The sequence below is a fragment of the Erpetoichthys calabaricus genome, chromosome 16 (genome assembly GCF_900747795.2).
Source record: "Erpetoichthys calabaricus chromosome 16, fErpCal1.3, whole genome shotgun sequence".
NCBI classification, from domain to species: domain Eukaryota; kingdom Metazoa; phylum Chordata; class Cladistia; order Polypteriformes; family Polypteridae; genus Erpetoichthys; species Erpetoichthys calabaricus.
The window spans coordinates 15,997,229-16,020,079 of NC_041409.2; the positions used below are offsets into that span (position 1 = coordinate 15,997,229).

At 39.8% G+C, this 22,851-nt stretch overlaps 1 protein-coding gene across 1 annotated transcript in view; it reads left to right on the forward strand.

Moving 5' to 3' along the window:
- The window catches only part of lrfn5a (leucine rich repeat and fibronectin type III domain containing 5a), a 214,585-nt gene extending 192,122 nt beyond the window's left edge, over positions 1–22,463 (forward strand). Inside the window, exon 4 of the mRNA XM_028821878.2 lies at positions 20,888–22,463. Within this exon, the coding sequence (XP_028677711.2) occupies positions 20,888–21,839 (952 nt within the window). The 3' untranslated portion in view covers positions 21,840–22,463. The remainder of the gene's footprint in view (positions 1–20,887) is intronic.
- Positions 22,464–22,851: the final 388 nt, after the last annotated feature.

Sequence of the window (22,851 nt, forward strand, 5' to 3'; positions counted from 1 at the left end):
GATCTAAATACGAGCATTGGCTCGCGTAACGAGCCACGAGCCAGGCTGTGGGTATAGCTCGCGGCTTAGCAAGGGGGCGTGGTAGCAGTTGCGAGCCGCGATCTGCGGTGTCTGTGTTTCTCACTTAAGTGCACAGGTGGGAAACTGCCCACATCCATGATTGTTCCTGTGGCTGATGGGCTGCAGCTGCCATGTCCTCCCCGCATATATAGAGAAGCGCGAGCCGGTTAAGGGGGAGAAAAAGTAAAAGAAAAGAGAGGAGAGAGAGAGAGAGAGAGAGGGGGGCGGGGGGGGGGAGGCAGGCAGGCAGGCGGGCGAGTGAGTGCAGGCTCGCGTGTAGCTGAACAGTGAGCTGAACAGGCGAGCCAAACAGCTGAAGCAGGACGGTGTAGAGAAGGTCAGCTGCATTAAGAGTGTCTCGCCTGTTGCAGAGCCCGCAGGTGAGACGCTAACAGAGAAGAAGCACCGGGGATTGTCATCTGTTTTTTAAAGACGGCATCCTTTTGACGTTTTAACCTCGTGTTAAAGGATTGTTATTCTTGTGTATTTTAAACCTCCACTTCACAACTGTTTTAAGGATTATTTATTTAAAGATTTATTGAATGCTCTACTGCACTTTGGACACCTGTTTTGATTCTTTTAATAATCAGTTATATTATTTACCAGTGTTATTTATTAAAGGTAGACTACAGTATATATAATTTATCAGTGTTATTTGTTAGGAAAATTGATTTTTATGTTAATATATTTGGGGCGCAGAACGGATTAACTGGATTTCCATTATTTTCAATGGGGAAGTTTGTTCTAGATACGAGAAATTCGCTATACAAGCTCAGTTCTGGAATGAATTAAACTCGTATCTAGAGGTTCCACTGTATTAAAAATAGCAACAGCCCTAGCACTGACCCCTGCTGGTCACCACTCTTAACATCGGCCAGTTCTGATGAGGCTCTGATGAGGGATTGTGTTCAAAAAATGCTTTAGTTGCCTCACATTTTTATGCAATCGTTTTGTTCACCCCACTGAATTAAAGATGAAAGTCTGCACTTCAACTGCATCTGAGTTGTTTCATTTCAAATTCATTGTGGTAATGTACAGAACCAAAATTAGAACAAAGTTGTCTCTGTCTAAATATTTATGGACCTAACTGATACATATTTCTCCAGCGCCATGATCAGTTGACATAACTACCTTAACTTCTGATTTCCTTACCTGTAAAATCAGAAGACACGTATCATAACCTAGCAGTGTAACAAATATTTAAAACACTAAAATGATATCTTTGTATCAAGCATATCAGCCTACTTGCACTAATTGACAGCAAATACAAAAGTATGTACAGTATATGTAAGGAAAGAAAAGCAAGTTCCCTGCAGTGAAAGCATATGGGATGTAAAGATTTTGACAGTGAGATGTTAACTTGGATCTGTCCGTGGGTAGGCAGGCAGTCCGTCCATCACTGGCACGCTCACTCACAGCAGTCTAAATTAGAGTTGGTAATTCACCTCACCAGAAAGAGTTAACCTCTACAGCGACAGAAAAAGGAAACACACCACATTCCAAGGATCCAAATTAAGCGTTAAAGTGTATGTGATGTCTGAGTTGCCCACAGCTCACATTTTCATTTTGAGCCAGGGTCTCAGCGATAGCCATGAACCAAGATGGACTAGAGCAGGGGTGTCAAACTCCAGGCCTGGAGGGCTGCAGTGGCTGCAGGATTTCATTCAAACCCTTTTCCCAATTAGTGACCAGGTTACATTGCTAATTAACTTCTTTTCCCTTCATTTTAATAGCCATTGTTTTTAAGGATTCAGTCCTCTGAATTGCTTCTTTTCTTCATGAAATGTCAGCCAAACATATATGACATTTGAAACGAGTTTACAGATGACCAGCTAAACTGGGGCTTCAAACTCCAACCAATTTCACTCCAACCAGTTTCTTAATGAGAAGCCGATTCTTACTGTTAATTAAACCCGTTATTTAATTCCATTGTTTGATGCTGCTCTCATTCTGCCACAGCAGACATTTCCAAAAGAGTTGATTTTCTGTTTTTTTTCTAGGAACACCATCAAAATGTTTCACTGACCTGAGAGATCGACCTTTCTGAGACCGTCCCTTTTCTTTATTTTCAGATATTGTGCGATGAGCACAGGTGAGCTCGTCATGTGGCGGCTTGTTTTGTGTCTCATTATTGCTTGGCTGAGTCAAGTTAATTAAAACTAAGGCAAAAGACGTTAATTAGCAGGAAAAATTGGTCACTATTTAAGAAGATGGATACAATGAAAACCTGCAGCCACTACAGCCCTCCCGGACCGGAGTTTGACTAGAGCAAATAATGACACAGAACAAGAAGGGTGGTGCAATCACATCACATTTTATTTTCCAAACAGTGTTCAAAACCAAGAGCAGTGCAGTCTTCAATAAATAATCCTGTAAATGGTGTTCATGGAAGTTAAAATCCCAATCAATAAATAAGCTTCATAAAGAGGTTAAAATCAGGAATAAAACAAAGTCACCATCAGTCCACAGAATAATCTCTATGAAATGTTTCTTCTGCTCATTCTTACAATCTGCTCAGCACTAGGAGACCCCCTCCGGCAAGCGTGGCTAACCTTCACTGACTTGCATCCCCGGCACCATCCCTCAATGTCTGTGGGAACCATACAAGTCCTGCTACCTTCTCCCACCACTGTCCCTCGCTGTCCATGAGACCTTTCAGAGTGGTTGGTCACTCCTGCTCCACCCTGTTGTGCACTAGCAGTGACCCAAACCCCGGAGAGCCACTGCTCTGCACAGGGCATCTTCCTCGACAACCACAGCTTTGCCATAATCCTGTCTCCTTTTTTTCTGTTTTGAATTCACCTCCAACCTTTTCTTTCTCGCTCTTTCTTCTCCTATCTTTTTTGAAAAAATATATTATTTTATTCAGTATTGGATTGTGAATATTTCAGTTTGTCCTTCACATTTAATTAACATTTTGATAAGGTTGAATTTTTGTACGCCTCAGGGCAATTAAGTATATTAGTGAAAGCCACTTTTCCTTAAGTTGTCTGCAAAAAGCCAAGAATTTCTTGGCGTTTAGCTTTATATATATTCACTGTTTTTCTTTCTGTTTCTGAACTTGTTTTACTAGTTACTAGTCTTGATTAGGATTAGATTTGATCTGACTTCTGGCATGTCACTGATGGTAACTACTAACAATTGGATAAATGGATTTTAAATGGATTTTTAATTTACCAATGATCCGTTCATTCAACGTAAACCCAGGCACCAGCTCATCTCGACAGCCCATCGAAAGATCGCAAGGAGTACCAGGATGCTACCTGTTTTGTCTTGGTAGAGTAATATATATATATTGCTCTACTTTCCCCTTTTGTATTATTAAGATGTAGCCTTTATCAGAATGCCTCTAATCTCACAGACTTACCACTATTTATAAGGTAGTATAGTATATAACTTATCCCCACCTTCATTTCTATATCTACAGCCAATTAGGTGTAGTAAAAAGACAAGCAGGAGTTAAGTTACACATAAAATAATGTATTATTGATAATATTCATAAATAATAATATGCAAAGTGCATTTGAATATTGACAACCATACAACCTGATTAAATGGAGATGTGTAGTTTCAGGCGGCACACAGACTTGTAGTTATTTAAAATGTCTCTAGTTAAGGCATCATTGGTGCTCAGCTTTCTTCAGAACAGGCCGCGAGCCAGTTCAAATATGGCTGCCAAGCTGTGATCTCCATTGTGTTGTCCTTTCAGTTCATCACTTTGGTCTTCATGATCAGAGGTTAGTAAGAGAGTGAGAATGTGGTTGAACTAGCAGATTCATAGATTCTCTGTCCAACCCCTACAGCCAATAGGACAACATGGTACTTAAAAGCTACTGATAGAAGCCAATTCCAAACTGCCATACTTCAGACCAATGGGGGAATACAACATTTTAAAACTTGCCACCCCCAAGACCATATCTCTTTATGGCTTCTTTGCGGGGGTTGAAAGAGTTTAGCAGAGAAACACTCGCCAAACTGGTTTAAGACACACCCTCCCCCAACTCTGTCACAAAATTCAAACAGACCCATTCCTAATGGGGGGGGGGGGGGGTAAACACTCACTAATGTAACACCAAATTACATTGCTTTGCCTTAATTACAAATAAATACAAAATAGGTATAGGTCTGCAACACCGAGAAATTTAGGAGACACTGAAGGAAATAAACGTTTCATACCATAATGAGCTACTTAAGCTGCAATTGTGAATGACTAACTGGCTAAATCTCACTGTACCACAAGAGCTGTATGGGCAAAAATGGAGAGGGTAATATACTAACATAAGAATAAAAGCAAGGAGAAAATGATTTAGAACTGGTCTGCCATCCATTGTGATGGGCAATGTTGATTACTCTCAAATAAAATGGAAGAACTGCCTGCTAAGCTCTCATAGCGGGTCATGGAGCATACAGGGACAGCAGTATTTTGCTGGCTTAAACCTGATATGCCTGACACTGTTTTAATGGTGGACGGATTTCATCTTATTCGAGTAGACAGAGACCCAGTACGTTGTGTAAAAAAGACAGAGGTGAACTAGTCATCTGTGTGAATGAGAAATGGTGTAAAAGGGTGAATATTATGGTTAAAACTAAAGTTTTGTAATTCAGACATTGAAATTCTGTTGAAATTTGTCCACTTTATTTGACCAAGGAAATAAGTAATATAATCCTCCTTAATGTTTATATTCCTTCCTCCGCCAATTTGGATTTGGAAACAGAAATGATTCATTCTGTCACCAGCACTTCAATGATGACTCACTCCGACCCTGCAGTTATAATATGTGGTGACTTCAACCTTGTGACTTTGGGAGGAACACTGAAAAACTTCAGCTTAAGGAACAAATAACAATGATAATAGCAATAACAAACTGGACCTGCTGTATTCACATGGTAAAGATGCTTTTAAGTGTAAATGTTTAGAACCTTTGGGCAGATCTGACCACACCCTGATTCATCTTATTCCCAGTTACTAGCCTGTTATTAGGGCAGGCTTAGTTATGGGAAAAACTCTCTGGATTCCCAATGAGGTCATAGCATAGGAGAACAAATTAAACCAAAACAGAGTGCCATTATGAACAATGCTGCGCATCCTCCTTTATACCAACAGCAATACACCTGACTAATGCCTCACTGAGACTGGAACTGTCAAGTCAGAAGTTTTCTTTCTTTTTCATTTTCTTCCTTTTTAGTCATTCTGATGTATGTTTATCTATCTATGTATTTAATGAGCTTCTGGAAAAAGAGGTTCTGTTAACAAGGATGTCCCCCTCACAATCCGGGGTTGTATTACTTACAGGATGCCTTCTACTTACACGTGCCTGACAACATATATATGTATACAGTAGCATTTGTGCTGATAGATTTTCTGCTCTTTACATGTCTCTATGCAATTGTTCAGCCTTGCCATTTATGTAGGTGCCCCTGCCACTGGTGATGTAATGCCAGCTTATACTTGGGTGACTACAATATATATATACACCATATCTAAACTAATCAACTTGTGAAAATCTATATTTGTGAAAATGTGGAGTATTGCTTGTGCTTTCATGTAATTTGCACCTTCTCACAACTTTTTTAATGGATATGTGTATGTATAGAGTCGATTCACATTATCTAATGTTCACATTTAAAATTTTATAATTAAATTAGGGAATGAAACTGGGTACATGGACTTATATATTGAACAAACACACTCTAATAGATCAAATGGAAAAGTACTTCCTCAAAGCTACCGTAAAGACTCTTCAGAATATTGGTTGAAAACATTGATCAGATGCCTCAAAGTGTGCTGTTCTTCACATACTTGGTTGGTGGTTTTTGGTAACTGGAAAGTGTAATGTACAGTAGCTCCCACTATTTCCATGTATAAGTCCCACTAAGTTTCTGTTCATATGCATTTATATACATTATCAAGCATGCCGAGTCCAGTTAGGGGCAAAGGGGATGAAGGTGGTCATATCAGCCTTTGGTAAAAGGCAAGAGCCAGCTCTAGTCAAAGAAACAATTCACTGCAGAACAATATTCGTGCAGATAGGCTGCATGTAAATATTTCATTGCATTTTTATTTTAGTGTATGTGTCATGATTTTGAAAAAATAATGTAATATGGTTTTATTAGATAACCAGTAATGCTGCACTGCGCGATATCGTGCAGTGAATATACGTGACTTGAGCATTCCTAGTTTTCCTCCTCTTTGTACGTTTAGCATTCGTTTGCTCAGAGGTTGATGTGCTTGCTGCTTCCTGAGCAGCTCTTCTTTTCTCCACCCTAGTGGCCCGTTTTTTCTCTTCTTTCATTGGCATCTTTTCAGGTTAAAACTGATTAAGTCCATGTTTGTGCTGCAATTACTTAGTACGTTTTCTTTAATTTTTCAGTTAAGCTGGCACTTAAGTCTTCAGTCTGCCTCAACAATGATTTAAGATATGAAGTGGTAGAGGAAGTGACGGTGAAGGTGGTAGGGATGAGAACGGCACCCTTATGCATGTGCCGCACGGCCACCCAGCTGACCGCTGCCAAGAGTTGATTCTGCAATAAAATAAAATAAAAATAAAAAGAAGAATAACCTTGGAGGTCAATCATCATGCTGAAAGTGGATAGTAGACGTCACGTAGTATATGTGTACCAAATTTCAGGTCAATAGTTCAAATGGTTTGCGAGCTACAGGTGATTTAAAATCCTGGACAGACAAATGGACAGCCACGGTAGCATATTATATATAAAGATTAGTTAAATCAAATGACTCAAGCATCCCTGCAACCCTGTCCTGGATTAAGCAGGTTTAGGAAGATGGATCGATGGATTAATGGATGCATGGATATCAATACCACCCATACATCCATCCATCCATCCATTTTCCAACCCGCTGAATCCGAACACAGGGTCACGGGGGTCTGCTGGAGCCAATCCCAGCCAACACAGGGCACAAGGCAGGAACCAATCCAGGGCAGGGTGCCAACCCACCGCAGGACACACACAAACACACCAAGCACACACTAGGGCCAATTTAGAATCACCAATCCACCTACCCTGCATGTCTTTGGACTGTGGGAGGAAACCGGAGCGCCCGGAGGAAACCCACGCAGACACGGGGAGAACATGCAAACTCCACGCAGGGTGGACCCGGGAAGCGAACCCGGGTCTCCTAACTGCAAGGCAGCACCACCCATACATCTATATTGAAACCCATCTAAGCCAGTTACATATGGTGGGGTGCATTGCTGGCAGGAACTAACCATGGATGAGATGCAAGTCCATTACAGTACACATTCATTATGCTGAGTATATTTATACTTTCTGATTAGCCTAACATGTAAATCTTTGGGATGAGGCAAAGAATTGGAGTGGGAGACTGGGATTCAAATGGACCTGCCACAGTATTGTCACCATAGTCTTTTAATTTCAAATCTAAATCAGACAGAACAGGTTATAAAATTTGTTAGGCCTCTCTTAGACGGCAAAAAATAAATAAATAAATACAATTGGAAATTGTTCTTTTATACGTTTTTAAATTAATATGTTATTTGGAAAATTAGAAAGTAACCTTTGAGTCATGGGAAATGTTTCAGTCCCAAGTGTAATCTCATGACTGATGAGCAGTTAAAGAAATTATATTTACTGAGCAACAATAGCAAAATATGCCCTTTGGCACTACAGAAGTATAAAGCAAATAAAGCTAATTAGTCAAGGCAGCCACACAGAGGTTACAAAAGAAGTTAATGTGGAAATGTTGAATGTGGCTTTAGAGTGCATAATTTGCAGTTTTTTAACAAAGAATTGAACACAAAGCAATTTGTGAAAACGTTAGATTAATTGTAGCAGACTGCGCAGGTTTAGCCATAAAGAATTGCTTATGAATATATTATTCATTTGCAGACTGTTCAGCACCATTGGCACAGTGTTTGCCTATCTCGTTATATGCATTGCTGTGTTCATATCATGTCCTTTCCATGGTGAATTTGGTCATGTGATGTGTGGCTTGTCATAACATATAAAGGAGAAGCAGCCAGAGATCAGACACCAAAGTGTTTGGTTGGTACGCAAGGTAATCAAACAGGCTGTTTAGAAGTGTGACAAAGTGAATAATCTCCTACAATTCAGTACAAATAAAGGGTGGATAGCTTCCTTCAACTCACTGTGTGACTCTGAGCAACTCCATTAATTTGCATGCATCAAATGTATAAGTTGTGTGTAAACAGTTGTAGCGAATACTGATCTTGTAAGTCCCTTTGGAAAAAGGCATCATCCAAGATTTAAGTACTAGAATTAAAAATAAGGCTTTATTTAAACCAGACCGGCCCAGTATAAATACACTAACTTTTCAAATTCATTTCAAAACATATTACTGAAAACTTCTAAATAAAAAGATCCTAATGTCATTCAATTTGGGATATGATACAGAGTTATTTCTAAGCTTCTTGGCCTCCATTGCACCATAGTACCACCATATTGTCCATATGGAAAAAATGAGTATGTACTGAATTGTACAAAGAGTGGTTACCAAATGTCCATGAAGTCAGAAAGAAACGTAAAGCAGCATCTTGGGGGAGCAGGCCTGTGTTGCTTCAATGTTCATGTCTCTACTGTCACAAATACACTGAATGAAATAATTGTAAGGAACCTGGGAATACAAAAAAAAAAAGGAAAAAAATTTGAATGATATTTTTTACATTTGATTGAAAGGTGTTGTTCATTGCAAATTACTACAGACTATAGTCGAATTTTTCACAAAGATTTTTAAATGGACATTCCCAAGCTAATTTGCTTTTTAAACACTTTAATAGTCTAACTCACGGGTGTCGAACTCCAGTCCTGGAGGGTCGCAGTGGCTGCAGGTTTTCATTCTAACCTTCTTCTTCATTAGTGACCTGTTTCTTGTGCTAATTAACTTATTTTGCCTTAGTTTTAATTAACTTGACTCAGGCCCCTTAGTTGTCTCTTTTTCCTTAATTAGCAGCCAACCAATAATGAGACACAAAACGAGCCGCCACATGACCAGCTCCCCTGTGCCCATCACACAATATCTGAAAATAAAGAAAGGTGATGGTCTAAGTAGGGTTGATCTCTCAGGTCACCAAAACATTGTGACGGTGTTCTTAGAAAAAACAGAAAAATCAACAGTTATGGAAATGTCTGCTGTGGCAGAATGAGAGCAGCAACAAGCCATGGAATTAAATAACGGGTTTAATAGGCTTTTCATTAAGAGACTGGTTGGAGTTTGCTTAATCCCAGGTTAGCTGGTCATCAGTTGGCTCGTTTCACATCTCATTTCTGTCTGGCTATCATTTAATGAAGAAAGGAATACATTCAGAGGACTGAATCTTTAATAACAGGGCTATTAAAATGAAGGGAAAAGAAGTTAATTAGCAGTGAAAGGTGGCGAGGTTTACATTTCTTTGTAAGAAATACACAAATATGCACAGACTCCCCCTAGGTTTTATTGAGAAAAAAAACTAGTTACATGCCACAATAAGAAACTTAAAAAAGTGGTCAAGTGTGGCACTGGCAGTGTCGTGGTGTGGAGATGCTTTACTGCAAGATCACCTATAGAACCTGCCATTATTGAACTAATTCCCCTCTGTCTCAAAAGACAAGATAGCAAGGTGTAAACAGGCTCAGACAATATGCAGTTTGGGCACCTGAGGGCAGCGTCTTTGCGATTTGCTGATGATGCTGACCTTCTTGCCTCTGAGGTTTGCAGCCGACACCTTTGGAGTGAGCATCAGCAGTTCCAAATTTATGGTTATGGTCCCTCTCTTAGAAAAGCATGGTTTGGTGTGTGTGGGAATTTAAGTACCTTGGTCTTCTTCATGAGTGAAAGGTATAGTTGGTTGTGAGATTAACCCCCATGTCAGTGCATTGGCACAGAACTAGAGGGTGGTGGTGAAGTGAGCGTCAAATCCTTAGACAAAGCTTGCAGCTGACTTGTCAATCTGCCTCTATTGACACACACATATTTAAGAGTTGTGTGCAGCAAATGAAAGGATGTGTTAATGGATATGACTAAAAACAGGGTTACCATATAAGGCAGTCAGACTTATTCTGCATGACACAGTTAAAAGATGGGCAATGCAGAAATATTTCAGAGTAGGACAGCTGCCAGTTGAAGTGTTTTGCACATTGAGAATGGATTCCTCCTTAACATTATTCTGGGAGAAAATCCCGGGAAGGTTGTATTTCTGTCCCGGCCAGACCATTGTGAAGAAGCTGGAATTTACTACTTTACTTACAGAAGTTTGGAATGACCAACTCTGGCTGTTGACCACATACTAGATGAGATGGTGTGCTGTACTCCACAGAACAGTTAGACCTTAACTGGATGAATGGTAAAACACAAAAGATATAACTAAAAACTGAATACAGTTTAATTATGTAAACCTTATGAGTTAAGGTTTTTACAGAACAGAGAAGCACTAATTCTAAAAGATTGTAAATTTGCAAGTTATAACTATTAAAACAGAATCTTATTGAGGTGAGTGTCTACTGTAATCAATAGGATGCGGTTACCTTTTTAAAAAGCAGGAAATCTGCCTTAATTCTAAAAGGATTGTGAACATGTTATATAACACTGGTCAACACAAAAATATTTTTTGTTTGCTTCTGGGAGCTTCAGAGCATCTCTTAATTAAATTTTTTACACTGATTTCATATATGAAATCAGAATTAAGCTAGCATGTCAGGTTTTGGAGATACACATCACTGACGTTTTGACACTTTTGAATATCAATATAATATATCAACACGATATTTGGGGTTTGGACTACTTACCACCAAAATTGTTTTGATGTGTTTATTCTGAAAACAAACCAGAAGACGATATCAGAGACACGTTAAAGTATATTTATGTTAATTTACCTCAATATAAAAGGGAGGTCAGCGTGCCCAAAAATGTTGGAGGCACTCGCTTTTGCGCTTGTACTGCACATCCGTCTCTCTTTGCAAGAACCAACAGTAGTCACCCATCATGCTTGGAGTGAATTTTTCCCGATATCAGTTTTCCATCATCTTTATATCTTGATGAAATCTTTCCCCATGCTCATCTCTGACATCGCTTAGATTTGGTGGAAAAAAGTAAAGATGAGAAAGTAAAAAATGCATCTTCAGTGACCTTCTGGCTCCCTTAAGCTGATATACTTTCAGCAGGTTCTCCACAAGCTCAGTATAATTCTCTGCTCTGTGACTGTCAAGAAAATTCTGGACAACCTGCACGAATGAGGGTGCTGATACTCAAAGCACCGTGATGTTCCAACAGTGATGGATTAAAAGCCAGAAGTCTGCATGACTATCATCATCAAGTCCTTCTATGAGAACCCCAAATACAAAAAGGAATATTTCATTTATGTTAGGTAGAATGCCCAGAGGGGACTGGGTGGTCTCGTGGCCTGGAATCCCTGCAGATTTTATTTTTTTCTCCAGCCGTCTGGAGTTTTTTTTTGTTTTTTCTGTCCCCCCTGGTCATCGGACCTTGCTCTTTTTCTATGTTAACTAATGTTGTCTTATTTTAATTTCTTATTTTGTCTTTTATTTTTGTTTTCTTTTCTTCATTATGTAAAGCACTTAGAGCTACTTTTTTGTATGAAAATGTGCTATATAAATAAATGTTGTTGTTGTTGTTGCTGATTCAGTTGGCTTCAGTTTCCTTTTCAACTCATCATCAAGCATCAGTTCACGGACTTCAGGGGCCAACAAAAACACCTTCCTTATTTTTGGCTTCACTTTTCTCGAGACCAAACTTATTTCTTAAATGCTGAAATGCATCGCCTTTACTGTCCAGTCACCCTAGTTGTCCAAGACCTGGAACATCATAAGTAAAAAATGGGATGTGCTGGACGAAGACAGTTTTCAGATTTGGAGTCAGCAAGTGAAATTTGTTAAAGTACAGATGAAAGAATCCCAGTAGCAAAATGCTTGTTGACCAGTTTAATTGAACTGTAGCAGTCAGGTGCTGCTGAGATTCACACCGTCGAGAAGACGGTGATTTATTTATTTTTATGTTAGAGATTTCAGGGACGCACCCAGCCTTGGCCCGACCCGCACGCACTCACAAACAGTGACAAAAAGACAATGGAAATAAAATAGCAAATAAAGAATATATTAACACTAATAATGAAAACAACAAATTCACCCCTGTTCCCCTTACAGCGATATTACATTAAATATACACAGCACAAACAAAACTCATACAGCAAAGTTCATGAAAACGGCAACAAATGAAATGTAATGATGAGAATAGATAGTCCAGAGATCCGCACATTGAATGGGAATGTAAAGATAGTCCTACCGGTAGTTCCTGAAATGGTTAAGATGGGTGGACGGGTTCAGGAACGCTCCTTTCCTTGCAGGATTGCCATGAATCCACTTACAGTCCTCATGTACACAGGCAGGCAGCAGACAATCCAAACCCCAACAACGAAACGATCCAGGACAAAACAAATAAGTACAGGTAACCTAACAGAAGGCAGACAGACAGGAACTTGGAACACAGATTACAAAAAGCACCTCACCTCCTTTTGGTCACTGGCCCCTTTTTAAAAGCCACGCTGACCTCCTAGTAGCACCGCTACAGAACTATTTCAATTCAGAATGTTGCTGATTATAGTTAGGGTCATACATTAAAGTATACACCCCATTTAAAGGTTTCACATTTTATTGGTAATACAACATTCCATCACAGTGGATTGAATTTGTTTTTTTGACACTGATCGACAGAAAAATACTTTAATGTCAAAGAGAAAACAGATCTGTGCAAAGTGGTCTATTACAATTACAAATCTAAAACTCCTGTCAAGCTTGGGTCATAAAGTTGTACAGAACAGCAGAGAAGATTTTCCGAGGAGTAAAAACTTTATTGCTGTACTGGCAGTTACAAACACAAGTCCCTTTCAGAAGCGGTGTGGCCCCACAGGAAACACGGACGGCTTGGTCAAAAGAACACAAAGTCTTCCTCTTCAAGAGGGTACAGTGGCTCAGGAGCAGCAACCAGAGTAGACTGGGTCTGGTGGAGAGAGTACAAGAGAGTGAGACATTAGGATGGCCGCAACTCAGTCTTTTAAATGTTCGAGAGCCCCACGTGAGGAGCACGTCGTACGACAAGGCGGCAGCTGATCCCGCATAGAGGAGGGGCAAGAGTGTGCAAGAGTGTGATTATTTCCCATTAAAACACTGTTTAAGAGGGAGTTTTTAAAGAGTGGCCGTGTTCCCATGTGGCAGCAGTCAGACACCAAATAATTGGTTGCCTAAGTATTCATCCTGTTCAAGTCGGCATTTAGTAGATGCACCTTGTAGCAGCAATTCAAGCCTTCAGTCTGTGTCCACAAGTCACTCTCTCTCTATCAGCTTTGCACATCTGGACACTGACATTTTTCTCCATTCTTCATGTAAAACTACTGAAGCTCCATCAGGCTGTATGGTGATTGTGAGTGAACAGCCTTATTCAGGTCCATCCACAAATACTTAATTAGACTGAGATCTGGACTCGACTCCCAAGATATTCATGTTGTTGGTTTTAAGCCATTCCTATGTAGCTTTGGCTTTATTCTTGAGGTTTTTGTCTTGCTGGAAAAGAAATCTTCTCCAAAGGCGCATATAACTTACAGAGTGCATCAGGTTTTCCACCAAGTTTTGCACCCTTTACCCATGCAAGCCTTCCTGAGCCTGCTGTACACAAATCATCCCCACGGCATAAAGCTGCCACCACCCTGCTTCTTGGCGGAACAAGTGTGTTTCTGGTACTGTGCATTGTTAAGCTTAGTTAGTCTGATAGCCAAAAATGTCAATGTTGGTCTTAACAGGCCAGAGAACCTTATTTCAGCTGACTTCAGAATCTCCCAAGTGCCTTTAGGCAAACTCTGGCCAAGTTATCAGCCGTTTTTTTTTTTAAACCATGGCTCAACTCTTCTACAAAGCTGTGACTGGTGAAGCGCCCAGGAGTTGTTGTTGTCTGCACAATCTCTGCACTCTGAACAACTGTAGCTAGTAACTCATTCAGAGTTCCCATAGGTTTCCTGGTGGCCTCCCTCACTAGACTTCACTTAATTTTTGTGGCCGGCCTGCTGTAGGCAGATTTACAGCTCTGCTATATTCTTTCAGTTTTTTATTAAATGATTTAACAAGACTCCAAGGGATATTCACTGACTTGTACATTTTCTTGTCTTAATCCCCTGACTCGTGCTTTTCAGTCTCCTTTTCATGAAATTGTTTGGTGTGTTCTTTTGTCTTCATTGAGTAGGTCTGACTTCCATATGGACTCACCAGAATTTTGCCCTTCCACATTCAGATGCATTTACACTCCACTCAACTGAAACCCCAGACGGATGATCTCCATTGTACTAATTCTGTGACTTCTAAAACTAATTGTCAACACCAGTGATGATTTAGGTGTGTCATATTAAAGGGGTGAATACATATGAGATCAAATATTTTGCATTTTATATCTGTAATTAATTTAGATCATTTTACTGAGATCTGTTTCCACTTTGACATTAAGAAATCGTTTTCTGTTGATCAGTGTCAAAAAAGCCAAGTTAAATCTATTGTCTTCAATTTTGTATAACAATAAAATGTGAAGACCTCCAAGGGGGTTTGTTTATGGTTATTCAAAATTCATGCACTAATTCAGGTATTCTATCCTGCTTTTTGTATGTATATGTCATGTGTGTATATAGATAGATAGATAGATAGATAGATAGATAGATAGATAGATAGATAGATAGATAGATAGATAGATAGAAGACAAACAGTAGATGACAAAGTAGAATGTCGTAAAGAATTCAAAAACGTTGGCGCTATACACATGCAGAGCAGGTTAGAGATAATGAAAGTACTAAAATTCGAAAGTCTCAAAAAAATGATAGTAAAGATCACATTAGCGCAAACAAACGGAAATGATTACTTGGTGAAATAATGGAATAGCAAAAAGAGATTGAGTATATTGTTCGGATTTAAACTTTAAAGGCGGAGACTTGTAGATCATCTAATTCATGTTGCCATCAGGTAAAAGTAGTGTTCCTTCCTAATGAAGAGGCGTATCTGTGAGAATGAAAAGATTTATTGTTTGGTGAAAGTGAAATCCGCATATGCGAGTGGCAGAGACGCAAAGTGGTTGGTGCATAGCGCTGGCTGGGGGGGGGGATGGCAAGCGAAGCAAGCAGGGGGCAAAGCCCCCTAGTATATATATATATATATATATATATATATATATTGTGAATAAGGCGCTATATAGAGCTCGACCTGACAGATTCACATGGACGCATGTGTAAAATAAAACTAATGTTTATTTTTTTTTCACCTGTGGGGCACGTCTTTCCCGTGAACCCCATAGGCAATACACAGTCCCAAACACACACCAGTTACACCAAGCACTTTTACTCTCTTTTTCTTCTTGGCACCACCATTTCTCCCAGGCAACCTTGTTCTCTTTCTCCCGATTCTGGCCGCTGAGGGGTGGTCGCTGGCTCCTTTTATAGTTCACCTGGAAGTGCTCCAGGTGTTTGATCACCGAGTTCCGGCTGCACTTCCGGGTGTGATGCATATGCTGCCCACACGGGCTCAGGAGTCCCAAACACAACACCCCCTGGTGGTGCCTGTGGGACCCAACAGGGCTGCACCCAACTCCAATTCCCAGGGAGCCCTGAGGGAAACCATGGCACTGCTCCACCCCAGAGGAGCGGCCATCGAGAGTCCAGGGGGAGGTATTGCACTGTCCAAGGCTGCTCCCCCTGAATATACTGTGCAGGGGTGTCCCGGCTTGTCATGGACCCCGGCCGTCTTACACAAAATGTATATATTAGATATATATATATATATTGTGGAAAGCCAGCCTTGACACAGACAGGCAGACACCAATGGTTCAAACACCACCACACATTTATTTACAATATTTACGATAAATAATGTCCCGCACGCAACCCAGTGCCCCTGCACCACACACCCTCAATCCTGTCCTCTCTTCGCCGCCTCCACTCCTCTCTTCCAAGCTTCGTCCTCTTCCACCCGACTCCAGCTGACGACTGGAGGGAGGCGGCTCCTTTTATGTCCACCCGGACGTGCTCCAGGTGCCCTCTGATGAGCTTCCTGCAGCACTTCCTGGTGTGGCGGAAGTGCCGCGTGAGCACCTGGAAGCACTCCAGGTGTCCCTGGTATTCCTTCCGCCATGCTGACGTCCAGGGCTTCATAGTCTTCAGGGCACCCCCTGGCGGTGGCCACGAGCCCCTATAGGGTTGAGAGTCCATGCTCAATTCCTGTGGCCCCCATACAAACCAGGGCGGCTGCCCTCTCATGGTCCGGGGGAGGCATAGTCCCTCTCCCAGTCCTTCTCGGCGTCCTGGCTGGGCACAGCCCCCATCCGTCCACCACTATATATCTGCGGTGGGTTGGCACCCTGCCCAGGATTGGTTCCTGCCTTGTGCCCTGTGTTGGCTGGGATTGGCTCCAGCAGACCCCCGTGACCCTGTGTTCGGATTCAGCGGGTTGGTAAATGGATGGATGGATATATATATATATATATATATATATATATATATATATATATATATATATGGATATTTGACAGTAAACTATTTCAACCATATATATATATATATATATATATATATGACATATCATATCATTTCATATTATGATGATATTTATTTATTTATACTCTATAAGGCAGGGGTGGGCAAAGTCATTCCTAGAGGGCCACAATGGCTGCAGGTTTTTGTTCCAACCCTGTTGCTTAATAAGAAGCACTTATTGCTCAAGTAACACTTCTGCTTCATTTTAGTTGTCTCGCTCATTAAGATTTTGAGCCCTTAGTGCTTATTTTAGTCTTCAACAGTTGTTTTCTTGGTTTTAAATGACTCCTTTTTAGTAATAATATGCAAAATGACAAAAGAAACCAGCAGTTCTCCATTTAGCTTGGTACCATTTACACCTGTGTGTATTTATCATGCACTATTTGGTATAGTTAAATACTTGGAAGGAAGGTGAAGAGAAAAAAGTGAAAGATTGAGTATTACTCATCCATTTTAGACTTCAAATCATTTGGATGATATCTAAAATATGAGAATGGCCTGACATGGCAGAATTAAAGCACTAACAAGCCATGAAATTGAATTATTGACAAGGATTGCTTTCTAAGTAAGCAACTGGGTTGGAGCAAAAACCTGCAGCCACTGTGGCCCTCCAGGACTGACTTTGCCCACCCCTGCTATAGGGTCTATAATAGACAATCAGTAGTGTAGGGCGCATTTTTTAATTGCCTGGAGTACACCTTCTTCTAATTTCATTAGACACTTTCTATATTGATGGAAATCTGCCTTATCTCTAGGATGGATCTCATGTCATCAGGTTTCTCCTGTTCTTGGACAGTCATTCACCTTTAGATATTCCATTTTAAAGTTAGCTTGTGTGGAACCAATTCCTCGTTCACAAAAACAGATTTAAAATACACATAGCTGAGTGAAAAAAGGCTATTGTTATTTAAATTGCAGAGTCAAGTTTATTTTTTAAACCGTTCTAAAAATGACTGAAACCATGCCTTTGTGCAGACTCTTCCTGCTTTATGATGTTGGAGGCTAGATGATCAGTTAAAGGTGAATGTCTGTCCTGGATGATAACTTTAGTGTTGGCCTAAGAATCACAGAAGCCATATTATATACAGTACCTCTAGTATGGCTGACTTTGCATAAGCTCTAAAACAATAATTAATAGAATATTTAAAATGATTTCTACATGTGTGCTATAAGTGAAATAGGTATCCGTGATTGTATAAAAGCAGTATGATCAACAAGAACTGTCTGCCATAAATCATGTGCTAAACAATGACAGCTCAAGTGCTGAGTGATCACTCTTGTAGCTTTAAAGTTTCTCCTTTGTTGGACTCCCCATGTCTGTGTCTGAGGCTCCATGACTGTCAACTTTTAACTCTGGCCCACCTTTGCTGTCTTGTATTTTAGGCCTGCAATGCTTGTTTTTTTCCCAACAGGCCCTGTTGTTTGTCAGTTCTGTCTTTTAATCCATTTCTTTGCAGTTACTGCTTGTTTTACAACTTGGGGCTCTGCCTAGTTTGTATTTCACAGTGAATTATCACACATTTTAATTATCTCGTATTGCACTTTGTTGCATCTTGTTACTCAGAATAGAATTAAGTGTGTTAGAACCAGCAGGAGTATAAAATTGTACAAAAACAACACATGGTGCAAAAAAATCCAACAGGCTCTACAAGTACTCTGAAAACGAAAGCCAAACAGCTTAGTTTTAGTCACATGCCGAATCACCCAAATGACAAAATTTCATTTTCACGTGACTAATTTAACTTTGGGTTATTTTTTTATGGATTTTTTATAGAACGTAAAAAGCTCTGTAATCTTTACTGAGACATGAACACACAGTTCGTAAAAAGTGATATGAGTGATTCGGACAGGAAAAAATTACAAAGGTCCTCCAGTAAAAATTACTTTACCCCACCACCTGGTGTAAAACTAATCCCATCCATAGAGGGCTATGGTGGCTTTATGTATTTATTGGAATCAAACCGGCTTAATGGTATTGTAAAGCATTGCTAAAATGTAACTGTTGTATGCTGTATTGTTAAAATACAGCAGAAAAATGCAAGTGAATTAACTTCTTGAATTTAACTGATAAATCAATTGTAGTCAACATATGTGAAATCACTTTTACTGAGTGATCTTCTGTAGCATTGAGTCTAGGAGGGCCACTGTTCCCAGATGCCTTACTTCACCTTATTCTTCATGTGGGCAGAATCTGAAATTGACAATGGGAAATGACAGAAGTGCAACAAGTTCTGGATCATTCCTCCTTCTGTTTATTAGCTAACCCAGGGATCCTTCGAGAAGCTCTGTCAGTTCATGATCTTGTATGTTATTAGAATGTATGGGCTATTTTTTCTTTCTGGGTCAAATCCCACTGCTTGCACACTTTGTTTTCCAAGGACATTTTTAGGTTATCTTAACTGAGTCACATGTTTCCATATGCTGCTAACTGTCAAGTATTGATATACACTAGGAAATGTCCTACATACAGTACAATAAAATATTGACAGACTGAAAAAGAAACCTATGGGTTACACAGTAGATACTTAAGTTGGTGTATCACTGGTACCTCACAGTTCTTAGATACCCCATTCAGTTCAAGTCTATGGTGCTTTTCATGTTGAGTTTTTGTGTTCTTCCCAGCTTTTGGTTTCTCTCTCCAAGAGTCTCAGCTTTTGCGTACTGCAAAGACTTGAAGAATGATCGGCTGGGGGATCCCTTTGTGTTTTGCGATGAAAAAAACACACAACTTAGAAAAGCACTAGAAGAAGAGACATAGTCAATAGAAAGCCATAGTCATAACCAGAAGGTCAAAACCAAAATGTGAGATAAGAAATCAAAGTGTTAAGTTCAAGGCATAAAGGTCAGTAAACTTAAGTATTTGTTAGCATAAGGAATCTCAAGCAAATGTTGAGTAATCCACAATCTTAGATCAGAAATGTACATCAGCAGTGGCCTTTTAACTAGTAGCGCTAAAGATGGCAAAGTTTGACACCTCTGAGACCACACCTACGATAACTCAGAATCACATCATGGCAAAGGAGCATGCAAAATGGCAGTGCCCATCTACAAAGCAGTATGGCCTCCGAAACTGTGCCAAATCATTTCAACGATTGTAAGTAATTGTTAAAAACAAAAATTGGCATCAGAACTGAATCCTCCATCCTTCCGAACCTAAATTATGTACAAGTTAGCAAAAAAACATGCTTAATGTTCATTAAAAATGTAAAAAATGCTTTCAGCTCATAAAAGATTCAAAATTAAGTGTGTGCGCTCTTAAAAATAAAGATGTTGCAGTGGCTCTTCAGAGAAATGCCACAGGGGAACCATTTTTGGTTCCTAAAAGACCCATCCACATGAGGGTTACAGAAAGAACTTTTATTTATTTAGATCTGTAATAGGCTCCATACAGTACCCATGGATAGATAGGAACAGATTTGGGAAATACCAATGGCTCATGATTTTTAAAGGATTTTTGCTGCATACAGTGACACAGGCTAAGTCCAGGTTATCTTAATTTATTAGTGTCCTGCTAGGTCGCCTACCATACATTAAAGATTTCTATTTTTTCATACATATTAGGAAGTTTTTCAAAGCACAAAGGACCAAAGTCATATGCAAAGAACCCATCCCAGAATTCAAAGGTACTTTGTTAAGCAATAGAGCTACGACAAACCAAACCACCTAGTAAAGAACCATAAAATGCCATTAAAGAACCAGTATTTTTAAGAGTGTTTATTCGTTTTATGGAATGGATGATCCATATGAACAAATGTCACGCACGGAGATGGTTTGATCCTGTCATCTGCACATCACTTCTGGGTGATGCCTGTCCACATCTCTGAGTTCGATTTTGTAGATCTTAAAATGACTGCTATGAAATGAGCATGATTTAACCACAGGGCATCATTTTGGCATCTGTTAGACTGTAAGTGCGTACAGGATAAATGTAGTATTATGTGTCCTGCTCTTCGTGTTCAGCGACCATGGCACCTCCATCCTATTCAACAGGTCCTGAAAATGTCTACATTTTTTTAATCAAGATAGATGATAAAGTCAGTCCAGTACCATCGCACAAAAGCAAAATACGACGAGTGTTTTCTAGTTTTTGATAGATGTGTTTATCATAAATGAAGTATTTTCCTATCCAGATTAGATGCTGGCTGGGGTCCGACAAATAATTGAAAGAATAACACTAAATTTTACATGCAGTACCAGTGTGTGTGTGTGTTGAAATGTTGACATTCTTCAGCAGAGTGGCCTAGGCATGCATTCTAACTTATGGTCTCTTTGTCTTCCAGAATGATTCCGCCCACAAGCAAAAACTTTCTTGTTAACAACTTGGCTGCTGGAACCCTCTACGACCTGTGTGTCCTGGCTATCTACGATGATGGAATTACCTCCCTGACTGCAACTAGAGTTGTGGGGTGCATTCAGTTCACAACAGAACAGGATTATGTCCGCTGTCACTTTATGCAATCACAGTTTCTTGGTGGAACAATGATTATTATTATAGGGGGCATCATCGTGGCTTCCGTCCTTGTCTTCATTATTATTCTGATGATCCGCTACAAAGTGTGCAACAACAGTGATCCAAACAAGGCCACAAAGGTTAGCAATGTTTATTCACAAACCAATGGGGCACAAGCCCAGAGTTGTGGGGGGTCTTTACCACACTCGAGCTCGAAGCAGGCTTTGGGGCAGGATGAGAGTGCTCAGTGTCACAAGACTCTCCTTGGTGAGACTGTGACCCATTCTACAGAGACATCCTCCTCTATCCCAGAATGCTCCACCACTACCTCTATGATGGCCCAGAACTGGACCTCCAGCTCCTCTGGCTCTTTAAAGCCAAAACGAAAGGCCGGGACAAAGGCATCGCCAGAGCCCAAGATCGAGGCACTTCCTAATGCCGAGACTCAGAATACGAATCGGAATAATTCTACTGCATTACAGCAGTCAAGCTGCTCTCCTGTGCTGCAAGCCAAGGAAACCCCCACTTTTAAACGAGTACACTCTAAACCTAATAAATACCTGACCTTGCCAGCAGACAGCCTGAGAGCTAAGCGCAGGTATTCTTTAAACGAAGACTTGTCTAAATACCACTGCTGTATAAGTTCCCAAAGGTTGGGGAGCTTGTGGTCCAAAAGAAGCCTATCAATGAATGGCATGCTATTACAATTAGAAGGTTCAGACGTGGACAGTGGGAAGGCAACATTTTCAAGTTCGGAGTGGATACTGGAAAGCACTGTGTGACTTTTTCATTTGTATTCCCTTCAAAAATATAAAACCAGAAGAAACAAACAGTGTGGGTAACGTTGCCTTTTGGGGGTTTGGGATTCCATTTGTCTCAGTCGATAATTTTGTGTATAAGGTTTTTGAAAAGCAGCATCATGCTCACATGGCGTTACAACAGCAACCACACGGCATTGTCCCCAGATGTAACTAAACGAGTTGAAGATAAATGTGTCAAGAAAACGTAAAAGAAAAAAGAAATAAGCAGTTACAACCCTTCAAAGTCACTGGCTTCCCACTTTCACGGTAGGATGAACCATGAGGAACAAGTCGTGTGACAATAGGGAATCGGGGAGGGAAGTAATTTCACAAAAAGCCTTTTTACAAAGGAAATTACCATTTCCTATATACTAGAAGGAGAAAAAAAAACAAAACAAATAATAAAAAAAAGAGCAACTCTTGCTTCGGGACCTGTTATTAAATCGATATTTTTTAAAAGAAGAAGATCAAAGTTTGTTTTCAGTGACACTGACTTTGCCTTTGTTTTCAGGCAAAAGACATACTGTATAGAAAAAAAAAGAAAAAAAAACAACAACTGCTGTGTTGTTATGTTGTGTAAAATAAAATATGAAATAAATACTCTCAGATGGTGTTATTGTGTACATTATCAAAAAGTCAGCTGTGGGTGGTTTCCTCAAGGGTTTTTATAAATGCAACAAAAAAAAAAGACCAAAAATAAGTTATAGAGAAAATTAAACCTTCTGGAACCATAGCACTCTTGTATGTATTCATAAATTTACTTATTGCATACATTAAAAAGACATTTTTCACTGCAAGTCCCAAACTAGAAGGGCATTTTTAAGCACTATACATAAATAATGGTGTTATAGGTCAAATGTCCCAGCAGACTATAAAGGTGCTGGTCATAAAATTAGAATATCATGACAAAGTTGATTTATTTCAGTAATTCCATTCAAAAAATTAAACTTGTATATTAGATTCATTCATTACACACAGACTGATGTATTTCAAA